The 12113-nt window shown below is 43.1% G+C and overlaps 1 protein-coding gene across 17 annotated transcripts in view; it reads right to left on the bottom strand.

Annotated features, from left to right (window-relative positions):
• dlgap2a (discs, large (Drosophila) homolog-associated protein 2a) overlaps positions 1 to 12113 on the bottom strand; it is a 197702-nt gene that overhangs the window by 69885 nt on the left and 115704 nt on the right. For all 17 annotated transcript variants that reach the window (XM_078941055.1, XM_078941044.1, XM_078941046.1 and 14 more), the window contains one exon: positions 4888 to 6029. Coding sequence is in view for 15 of the 17 variants with exons in the window: in XM_078941044.1 (XP_078797170.1) it covers positions 4888 to 6029 (1142 nt within the window). In the remaining 2 variants the exon portion in view is untranslated. Of the gene's footprint in view, positions 1 to 4887; positions 6030 to 12113 lie in introns of those variants that run through there.

The raw sequence follows: 12113 nt of genomic DNA, 5'->3' as shown, positions 1-12113 counted from the left end.
AGGTCGAACTTTGACCAATCAAAGACCTGGATTTGGTAGTGGCGCATCAATGGCATCCTTTTTAATTCATGTAGGTGCCATCTTTTTTGAACTATGATTATGGAGGAGAAAGTAATAGGTTTGTGCCTGGACAGAATTATATTACCTCAATTGAATCTGTGAATTCAAAAGGGGACCAAGTCCACAACTTTTCAAAATAGAGATATTATATGTTCTATGGTCTTCAGGGGAAAAGATATCTGGTTATGTGCAAAAACGTCCCAAGTCCATTGTAATGTATTGACTATGCATGGCATTTAAAATGCATTGAGTGCCAGAGGGGCCCAATTCCTGTACTTGGGTCTCTCTTGCATGGGTTTAACTTTATCCCATAGATGGCGACACTAGTTATCCAATATGGCAGGGCCCATGCAGCAGGAGTTTGATTCAAGTGATGAGGAGATTAGGCCTAAAACAAAACAGAATGAACAAGAATGGGCCAGAAACAAGCAAAAAAGATTACATGCTGAAGGCAAGGAATATGTGAATGCCAAAAAAAAAGAAGTGAAAGCAGTAAGGAAAACTGGGCAACTTGGTGTAAAGGCAGCAAAGGTAAAGGATGTTCAAGGTTTGGCAAAATATCTTTCACCAGAGGCTCAGCAGTTCCTCAATGACTCAAGAGTTTGTGATACTAGGGGCAATGATGAGTCTGACTTTGAAGATTAGATGTACCTTTTTGATAACCAGTTCCATTTTAGGAGGAAAACAAATCTGACTTGCAGTTATCATGGAGCAGAAAAAAGGTTTGGATATAAACTGATCCTGAGAAGTGTTAAGAATGTGACAACTTGAAAAATAAAGATTCATGTAGATGATAAATATGTGGTTTGTCCATTCTTTCCAGATGTTACTTCTGTTTAATTCAAGAAGGGCCCAAGTCCAGAGACTTTAGTTTGCTAGTCTTCTGAAATTATAAAAGTGAGGTGCTTCATATGATAGCATTTGTAAGCTATGAACTGGTGCTAAATCTGGGTAAAGTATGAATCATTTGGTGTAGCCTCCCTTTAAGCTATGCAATTAAAATCATTTCCTGGAAAAACAAACCTATTGGACTTGGGCCCTTATTGAATTCACCAATTCAATTCTTTTGTATATTGGAATAGAGCTGTGAAAGAAAAAGCCTTGACATTTTGTACCAAGACTCTTCCAACTCTAGGCGGTGGACATGGCTAGTAAACAGCAAAAGAAAAGAAGAAGAAGATGCCCCTCCCTGCTCGTCCAGTTTGAAAACCATAGGCTATACATCTGTTCAAAAACCCTCTTTTAGCGTGTTCTTGATTGTGCATCACATGCCTGGCGTGAACGTAGCTCTGGAGAACCTGCAAGTATTGATTATCTGTGGAATCGGTGTTATCAGATTCTCTCTTCCTATTAATCTCCTGTCCAAAATGCAGTAATACTCCCATGTTGGTGTGTTAGGACGGTCTAACTAGGGCTAATTTGTCAGTCAGAGAATGATGGCAAATCCAAGGTCCGACGAAAAAGATGCCAATAATAATCCCTCTCCTGTGGATTCATTGCAGCAGCTCAGCTGGGAGCAGAGAGTTTGTCATACTTTGAGAAAAACTTTGCTCAGTCTTTCCGTTGTCAGTCAAGGATGCAAACAAGGTGACTCGCACATCATTAAACCATCTGGCGTGCAATAAAACGCAATAACACTTCCTCACATCCATCCTTCTTTTACAGGGTGCTCAAACTTTCTCTGAACAGCTTTCTGCCCCCACCCCCCTTTTTTTAACGTCCAAACAGTTAGGGTTAATATCAATTCAGCAGCAGGAACTAAATACTTCTCAATGTGACCCCTCCCCCCCAACCCCCTTTGTGTGCAGAGTGTCATTACTGACTATTGGCTCTATCTCTCTGCCTGACTGCTCCCGGTGATGAGCAAACCACGGAAGCAATGGGGAGCTACGGCAGTCATCTCATTTGCTGCGTTTCCTGTTTTGTCCCAACTCTCTGGAGGACCCAAAGTGCATTCACGGGGATATAAAACTCAGAGGTGCACGTCTCCGACCCCCCCCCTCCCGGCCCTCTCTTTTAATACATCTTCTCTGAGAGATCCCTGAGAGGGCATCGATTCCCCTCCCGGGAAGGGAAGATGTGTCTCACCCTCTGTGGACTGGATTGATAATGCTGAGCTAAATATAGCCCTGCGGCAAGGAGCAAGAGACCAGGATATTTTTAGAAGTGTTTATGGTGCCACGACTTGGACACTACTTCAGCTGAATGACCAAACAGAGAGGAGAAGGAGGAGGAAGACGTGTAGGAGTGGGGGGCACCAGCCCTGCTTCATTGAAAGATTACTTCACTTAGTGGGATTGCATTAAATTAGAGTGGAGAAGGGTGTCCCTAGTTAAACCCAAAAGGATGATCAATTAAGTTAAAAAATTCCCCTGTCGGAATTACATAACTTTCTGTTGACGGGAACTTGGATTGATGGCTTCCTCCGTTTCCACTGACTGATTTGACTAATGTATTGGTTTTCTATCTATCAGACGTTGGGATCCATACATTCCACTCTCTATTATGAAGTTTCCGAGTGTTCTTTGCTCATTCAGCTGACTTTCTTTTTTTTCCTTTTTTGTTGAAAGACCCCCTCAGATGAAAGTTAGGGTGCTTGTGTCTGAGGATGGAGGAAATATATTAAGAAAATTAAGCTTAAAATGGCATTTCTGAGTATTTCGTTATACAAAAAGTTGTGAATCTGGAGCAGAAAAAAATGCTGTTTGGAATCTGAATCAAAACTGTAACTCCAATATTCCTTGTCGTATTTGTTGCACCCCTAATGTTAGATTGGCGGTGCATGGGACTGCAAGCTAACGGGACAGCACATAAACAGTGAGCTATCAGTTATGGGTGACGGTAAGGGGGTTTGGGATTGATCCACGCCAACAGTCCCACCCACAAATTAGAAGTGAATTCCTAGAAAAGAATACACTTTTTAAAATTTTGACTAAAACCAGCATAATCATAATTAAAAGACCACTGGGAACACTTTTACAATAGATCATTAATTGTCTATTTTTGTCTGCTTATATTTGTAAATGTGTACATCTTTAGGCAGATCCAGCATAAACAGAATAAGATGGGAAACTTTCTTTTTGGAAAGTGCTGACTACTTCAGGATTGATTGTTCACTGTCTGCAGTTTCCTGCAGAGCCAATGATGTCAGAACAGAGCGTAAATGCTAACCTTTCTCCAAAGTGAAAGCCATGCAAAAAAACAAAACAAAAAAACAGTGAAGAATGCAAAGAAAAAAAATCAACTAGGATGTCGAAACTTTTCTTCTCATTTCTGGTAAGACTTCCCCTCAGGCAAAGATCATTTACAGAGTTAATTGATTTGTCCTGCTGCACTCGTTCCTTCTACTCGCAGTCGCACGCTGAGCCACAGAACAGGCTCACATTGGGATATCTAGGAAAATGACAAACAAAATGCTCTCTTTTAGTAGAATCAGAAATCCAGCTGTGATGAGTAGCCATGTGTCTCCGTCTATTGATTCATCAAAAAGGCTTCTGCCATTCAAAACCTGTTCTGGTTTCAGAAATGGATTTTTGTCTTTGGGATTTGGTGCTTGTCTTTATTAGCAATTTTACATACTGAAAACTTAATAAAGCGACATGGAGATGAAACATTTATTTCCTTGGACCCTTTGGAGATAAAGACAAAGAACAAGCCAGCTTGTGGAAAAGTTTTAGAAAAAAAGTATAAAGTTTTTAATTGAAGACAAAAAATTAATCTGGCAAGGTTAATGAATCAGTGGAGAAGAAAAAAAATATTATAGCCGCAAATGGTGTCGAATGGCCCACAGGCGCTCCCAGTCCTCGCCGCCCGCCTCTACCAGTCTGCCTCTACCGGTCCGCCTCTACCGGTCCGCCTCTACCGATCCGCCTCTACCGGTCTGCCTCTACCGGTCCGCCTCTACCAGTCCGCCTCTACCAGTCTGCCTCTACCGGTCCACCTCTACCAGTCCGCCTCTATCCGCCCTCGCTGCCCGCCTCAACCAGTCCGCCTCAACCAGTCCGCCTCTACCCGGTCCGCCTCTACCCGGTGCGCCTCTACTGGTTTTCTTCTACTCGCCCACGCCGCCCGCCTCTACCAGTCTGCCTCTACCGGTCCGCCTCTACCGCTCCGCTTCTACCGCTCCCCCACTTCCGGTCCACCTCTACCGGTCCGCCTCTACCGGTCCGCCTCTACCAGTCCGCCTCTATCCGCCCTCGCTGTTCGCCATTACCAGTCCGCCTCTACCGGTCCACCTCTACCACACCACCTCTATCCGCCCTCACTGCCCGCCTCTACCAGTCCGCCTCAACCAGTCTGCCTCTACCCGGTCTGCCTCTACCCGGTCCGCCTCTACTGGTTCGCCTCTAGCCGCCCTCGCCGCCCGCCTCTACCAGTCTGCCTCTACCGGTCCGCCTCTACCAGTCCGCCTCTACCGCTCCCCCTCTTCCGGTCCGCTTCTACCGCTCCCCCTCTTCCGGTCCGCCTCTACCAGTCCGCCTCTACCAGTCCGCCTCTACCGGTCCCCCACTACCGGTCCGCCTCTACCCGGTCCGCCTCTACAACTTGTAAGTGCAACCTTTTTTTCACAGTCTCAAACGTTGCCACAAAATAGCAGACAATCATTTTTTTCCCCCCGGCTCCATTAAAGATTTTGGCCACATTTGTTTTGTTCATGGTTTTGCTTGCCGCATGTGGCGGGGTGAAATTTTCCCTCAAAGGTGCAGAAATTTTTCCAACTGCAGAAACATTATGGTCCACATATGGACCACAATAACCATATTTGACATAACAATTTTGGACCATAATAACAAAACTGTTTAAATGAGCCATTTAATCCAAACTTACCTGTAGATAGCTACAGGGCCGGAGGTTGGGCTTGAGATCAGAGGGAATCATGGGCTTTTCTAGATTGAGTGAAGACTTCCTGTAGGCTTCCTTGGCTTGGCTTACAGTAAGTGTCGACCAGGAGCTCCTCTTCATAAATTTGCCCTCTGGCGCCATGCTCATGCTCTCGCACACCGAACACTTGACGTCGTTGTTACTCTTTGAGGTTTTGAGGGAAAGGTCTCCTGCCAGGTGGCTGTGCACTGAGTCAGGGTAACAGTGGGTAATGTGGTCCACAGGATGCTGTGACATGATGCTCGGCGTTCTGTATGTGCTGTCACTGTCCAAATTGTCATCTGAACTCCACCATCCTCCAGAGCGATGCTTGCCGCCCCCCTCCGATTTGCGATCTTTACTTTTGCTGCGTTTGCTGTGTTTGTGGTGGCCTTGATGGTGGTGATGGTGGTGGCGTGAGCTGTCCCTGTGCGAGTCGCTCTTGGTACCGTTCATCTTGGAAGAACCCTCTAGGGAGTGCGACTTGGTAAAAAGTTTTTGTACAGAGTGGACCAAGTGTCGGATTCGTCCGGGGCTTTCGTTGCGATGCTCTGTGGTTGTGGTTGTGGTGGCTGTACGTTGGTACTGCAGTGTGTGAAAGCCATCCCGGTGCAGCGGCATCTGCTTTTCAAACTGGTCCAACAGGTTGGCTGGGATTCGGTTCATTTTGCCACTGCCACCCTGGGAGGAGCTGCCGTCGTCTCTGGAGTCTCTTCCACCGGAAGTGTTTCCGCCGCTATCCCGGGAGCCACTGCCATAGTGCATACGAGGGAAAGTGCTACTAGAGATTGAGTGGTCTGTGGCAGATAGGGACATGGGCATCATCATACACTCAGAGTGGATGGAGCTACGTGGGGAGCAGCGGTGGAGACTTTCGAGGGGGTAGCTGTCAGTGGGGCTGAGCAGGTAGGAGGGGGAGCGAGCATCACCATGGAAATGGTGGTCCAGGGGATGGTCACATTCAGCCAGGCCGCAGGTGTGAGCTGAGGTGGGGGATGTGAGCTGGAGCTGGGGCGGGCGGCCACCAGAGAGACCCTTCATGTTCCTTGGTGGAGGGGTGTAGCTGTCCTCATCGAAGTATTGCGAGGGCGACCATGAATACTGCTGGTCTGTAGAAGAAAGAAAACACAAAAACATGGAAACGTTTATAAAAAAATTGTCAAAAAAAGTTTTCGTCAAAGGGATTTATGTTTATGATAAAGGACTGGGACTAAAGACTAAAAAAAGATTTCTGAAATTCAAAAAAAATACCTCAACTCCACTGCTTTTTCTCTTTTAATCAAATCTGTTGTGGCCCACTGTTGTGGAGGTAAGGGAAGAAGGGGGCAGAGAAAATGAATAAAAGGAGGGGCAGACGGCAAGTAGGAGCCTGCATTGTCATTTATCCAATGCAAAGTGAAATAATAGCCTATCACTCTGTGGTACTGGTGTCATCCGTCAAACCCAGAGGTGTGCTCTGATAGGTGCATAGACAGATAGAAGTCCTTGGGAGGCGATCACCAAATGCACCGACGCTCCCTTCTGTTGGTCATGTAGTCTCAGATTAAAAAACAGCGCTGGAGGATTGGTGCCCAAGGGCAAATATCCCACCTCTGTGGTCCATCGTATTAAAGTAAAATTACAGAGAAGGTTCACTTGATCAGTTTGTCAAGCCACCGTGTCCTTTTCCTTCAGCGGTTTAAAATGACGGTTTAAATGCTCTGCTGCACCATGATGTGCAATATATTTGTTTGTCCCAACAATACTTTATTCAAGAGTCATTAAAAACTCTTTATGACCTTCCTTTTAAAGTGGCTAGATTTATGGCGTTCACATATAAGACCTGAGAATATTCTTCATAGGGGTGAACTTTTGTACTTCTGAACAAAGATCCACAACTGGTACCCTATTCTGCACCAAAACATGATTATTACAGTACAACTGTTTACCCAAGGACTATTTTTTAACTTATTTGGACTCTGTTTGGTGAAATACAAAACAAACATTATAAAGCTAAGCCCACTTGCTCGCAATTGATATGCATCATAAACTCATGCACTGAAGCAGAAACCCCATAAAGTGAAGGACAGTGGTTATGAGCTGCGGAGGAAGAGGAGGGCAACAGGGAACAAAAGAGACAAAACAGTGTCTCTTTTAAAGTGCGCCAACAATGACTGGATTTAAATAAATCCTGCTAGCATCTTTATTTAACGATTTCTGACTCAAATGTCCAAACATGGGTTTTTAAAAAAATCTTCCCTTTCCCCCAACATAGAAACACATTTAATTTGATGGTGTTACTTAACTATGACAGACACATGACTGTTTCATGTGTGACGCTATTTTGAGTCAGAAACTATTAGAAAACATGCAAATGTTTGTTGTGTGTAGGGCTAATGTCATTTGAACTTTAACAGCCACAAAGATGACTGAAAAAACCCGAAGTACTACACACAGAGATGGGGACTTGGAGTTGACACATCAAATTAAGTCTCAAATGAGAAGACTTGGCCCCAAAGACCTAAGACTTGAGGTTCATTTGTTCACCGGTATTCTTATTTTTCGTCACTGGGACATCACTATTAGGTCTAAAAATAAAAATTCTCTTCACCAAGCCTTTTGTATTACAGAAGAAGCACCAACTGTCTGTCGGTTAAGGTAGTTTTATGAGAATCTCTGACAAAATTTTCATTTGAACTCTTAGGCTACGTTCACACTGCAGGCTGAAACGACCCAATTCCGATTTTTTTGCCCCTATGTGACCCGTATCTGATCTTTTCAAATGTGACCCAGGCCACTTGGGTATGTGGTCCTGAATCCAATACTTATCCGATCTTTTGAAATGCGACCTCCGTCTGAACGGCCAGGCCACATGTATCCGACCTGTACGTCATTGATACGCTACAAACGTCATAATTCTGCATTGTAGTAGGCGGGAACGAGAACATAAACATCAACCATGGCGGACGATGCTGCTGAGACCAGTCAGTCGAAGGGAAGCAAGGTCCCTGACCTTCTCCAGGGCCAAAGGCAGATCCTCTTTCGGAGTTCACTTCCCCGTTTGGACCCTCAGATTCTCCAGAGCGGGTTAATTAAGAGTCAACAGCAGTTATTCTGGGGAAGCCTTCTTTTATTATCGTCCTCTTTCCTCCGTAACACACAACATGAATGCGCGCCCCCAACACACTTCCGCTGCTCCCTCTCACTCCCCCCTGCGCTGCACGCGCTCTCTCCTGTCTTTTACACACAAGCGCGCAGCCACGGCACATACACATCTCCATTCTACAACAGTGGGTACAGAGGATCCTGGCTCCAATGCCTTCTTAAAATGAGAAGATTGTAATTGTGCTGGCTCCTTTGTGAAAATAAACATAATAACGCAAAAAGAGCTCCGCTGTTGAGAACAATGTTGTTGACATCCATTGTTAACGTTAGCTACTTCCCTAAACAACAAGTGTCGTTGTTCACCGTTGAATACTCTTTTGCGCATGCGGATTATTTTTGAGTCATTTCAATAAATTAAATGCGATCATAAAAGTTCGCATTTAATTGGAAATGTGAACAGCCTTGCACAAAACAATTATTTTTTCAAAAAATCGGAATTGAGCCCTGCAGTGTGAACATGGCATAAGTTTCCGAACTTGATATCCACTCAGATAATCTTTTGACCTATTGTCAAAGCGTTCCCAGTGGTCTTTTAAATGTGATTATGCTGTTTTTAGCCCCTCCCCCAAAATACCATTTGGTTTTTTTCTAGGTCATATGAAATTCTTTAGAAATTTACCTCTAATATTTGGGTGGGATTTTTGGCATAGAGCAAGCCTCCCCCCCTTCCTGTCATCCATCAGTGTTTGGGCTCTCCCACTAAGTGGAGCAAGGAGCTTTTGACCCGCTTAGCGTATTTTCTACGTAACAAATACAATATTTTTTAAACAACATTATTTCATCTGCTCCTTATTAAAAACAATTTGAATTGAAAAAATAAAACTCAGATATGCAATTCTAAGCTTAAATTTTTTATATATGTCCTCTATCATCAGAAAAAGGCCACAAGTACACCAAAAACACAATTTTTGATTGTGCTGAGAACATGAGTCTTGACTTGAAGTTTCACCAAAATTTCCTAGTTAAGATGTGCAGAAAGAGGCTGGTGAGCATCTCTGACTATGCATTTAACACGTTTCATCCTTTACAGTTTTGGAGCAGACTCACTTATATTTATTCAACCCTACTAAAGCAAATATGAGTCTAGAAAAAACTCATCTTAAATTTTCGGTCTGGTTTAAGCATGCACCACAACCAAACTTTTGTTCCAGCCACAAATCAATTATTCTCTTCTGTTTATGCCAGGAAGTCAAAGACACTACCATTTCTACTACTAAACTACTAATACTGACACATTTGGATTGGATGGAAACATTTGGCAACCGGAATCAAGTTTGTTCAACCAATTGGAAGCTACACATGGCAAAGGTAGCTAGAAAAAAAGCAAGAAACTCTACCAAACGCTAGGTAGTAGTGTCAGTGCAATATCTCAAATAGCCAAATTAACTGAGTGTTGAATGATTACAGGCAGCTCTTGCATCATAAAACCCTACTGACCTCAACCATTTGTTATTAGTTGGCATTTGATGTACTTAAATGTCTTCAACACAGTTTGTGCGCTGTTGCCACCGACGTAAAAAAGTGACAGCAGATGAAGTGCTTGCAGATTTCCGTGAAGTAGGATTAAAGGATACAAGGCTGAGAACTGGGTTGGATTTTGCATTTGATTATTTTTTCTGAAGTGTTGTTAGTAAAACATATGCATGGATGTTCATGTCAGAGGAAATGTTTTCAAAGTTCAGCCTCTTTTTTTTTTTTTAATGAGGTCTAAGATCTCAACCCCGGCGGAGCAGAAGCGTTCTCATGATGCTCTCCATCTGTTTAGATGAAAAACAAATGTATAGTGTTCATTACCAGGCAGCCGGATTTAGAACTGTATCTACTTTAAGCATTGGAGTGCAGAAACAAAAACTATATTCCCAAAAGAGAAAATACTTTTTGTAACTAAATTGCAAGTGTCTGTCCAAAAAAGAATTATTTTTTTTAGAAAAAAGCTGCAACAACACCTGGTCATCCTTATCCCTGTTCACTGCAGCTGGCAGATGAAGCCTGAGATGACGGTGCATTATTGATTGATGTGAAACAACCTTTCCATTTGATGTTATGCCGCTGTTGCTTCAAGGCCTTTCTTTTGACGGCTGACTTTTCCCCGAGGTGCTCAAGGAGTTGCGCTGAATAAATTATCTACCGGCGGAGTTCAGGCACTTCCTGAGATTATAAAACTGATGACAGACTCATCCACCTTAATCTCTCACGGCTCTTTTTTTCCCCTTCTTTCTATTACAAAATTCATCCTTACAGGAAAAGTAAAAAAATTAAAAAGTCTGAAGGAAAGACAGAGTTTTTAATAACATTTTGAAGGTTATTTTATATTTGAAAATGGCAAAGAGACTTCTCAGTTGGTGTGTACCACAGTTATTCAGTAAGCAGGGAGACAAGCATGAGTGACATCTGCAGAAATGGAGAGGGCTTGTTGTTTTTACACTGGTACCATCACTTGCTATCACATTATCAGCTTTGTGGCAAGGGTGCCAACGGTTTTAAATGGAGTGTAAGGAGGGATGGCAGATTTCAAAATCTGGAGGGAATTCAAGTTTAAACTAAGATGCAGCAGCATGCTGGAATTCATTTCAAATTTCAGGCTATAAATGTATTTTAAATCGGGATTATGAAAGATAGGAAAAACATTGGTAACGCTTTATTTAATAGGAAAATAATACTTGATTATGAATTAACCAACATTAAAATGGACCTTTATTATATAATGATACCAGAAATATGAAGCAATAAACGGACAAAACGTTTTTCAATCCAGTAATGAAACATATTGTTATTATATCCTATTATTAATTATATTAATTTTATTGTCTGACCAAACATATTGTATAAAACAGGAAGTGGCTTGGGTTGCCAGGTTTGGTGAGGCCAGTTGGAAGTCTGGTCGGTGCAGGATGAAGTTCTGTTTCAGGTCGGGTTACTTTGTGGGTCTTTTTTGCAATGGAAAGTCCGTTAAGGGCTCTCACTTAGAGGGGTTGGCCGTGCTCTTCCGCTGGATGTCTACGCTGCTTCGACACACCCCTGCTGCCAAGCTTGAGAGGCTTGGTGTCCCATGCCTGGAAGATGAGGGGGGTTGGGGGAGGAAGGGAGCTCCAAAAATGGTAACAGATTGGATGGTTGAACCCAAAGATCTACTTATCTGGGGATGCCAACAGCTTGTGCAATGGAGGTTGTGGCCCTTGGGCGTTGGCTCTCCAGGTCTAGAGGCCTTCTCTATACACTGTGAGGGGAGTACATGGAATCTCTTCCTGGGATGGGACTTGCACTGTCTGTGTTCCTGGGCCTTCCTATTCTATGGCAGTTGGTTCTCTCCTGGTGGACCCACTTGCCCTAATTCTCTGTGCTGGTATTGGGCAATCCAGGGTTGGTTGTCCTTTGGTCTACTTCTCTTTGCTGGGGAGCCCTGGCTGCTGATGTGGACTCTGTGCATGGCAGTCTGGTTCTCACCTTCCTTTATTTATTCAGTAACATCACTGTGCATTTAAGTAAACCCACACTCTCTTGCTCGCCATGTCATCAACACAGACATTTATTTGTACGTGCATGTTACTGATTCTGCAAGTCGTCTCATTCAAGAAGATAAGAGACATCAAGAGCTTGGGATGACCTGGTCATTGACTTGTTTTCTGCACAGTTGAAAGAAATTCATTCTTAAAAAAAAAGACATAAAAATTTGATTTCCTGGATTCTACATTCGGACTCTCACAGTTAAAATGTACCCATGATGAACCTTGTAAAGCTCTCTCATCTTTCTAAGTGAGACAATTTGCAGAATTGGTAAGTGATAAATATATATTTTGCCATAATCATAATTAAAAGACCACTTGGAACGGTTTTACAATAGATCAAAAGATGATCGAAGTGGGATCTTCATTCTCCCTTTCTTTTCGATCCTCTTTGAAACCTAAAATGAATATACAACTTGATAAAAAAGTAACAAAACATAATAGTTTAGTCTTAAATGTAAGAAGTTTATACAAATACAATGCTCCTTTTTTCATCGCAGGGCTATGGTCTAAAAATATTCCACAACCTGTGAAATACATGAAGTA

The sequence above is a fragment of the Oryzias latipes genome, chromosome 22, assembly GCF_053564925.1.
Source record: "Oryzias latipes strain Hd-rR chromosome 22, Olatipes_Hd-rR_3.1".
In the NCBI taxonomy this organism is placed as follows: Eukaryota; Metazoa; Chordata; class Actinopteri; order Beloniformes; family Adrianichthyidae; genus Oryzias; species Oryzias latipes.
This window is presented reverse-complemented; position numbering and strand designations above follow the sequence as displayed.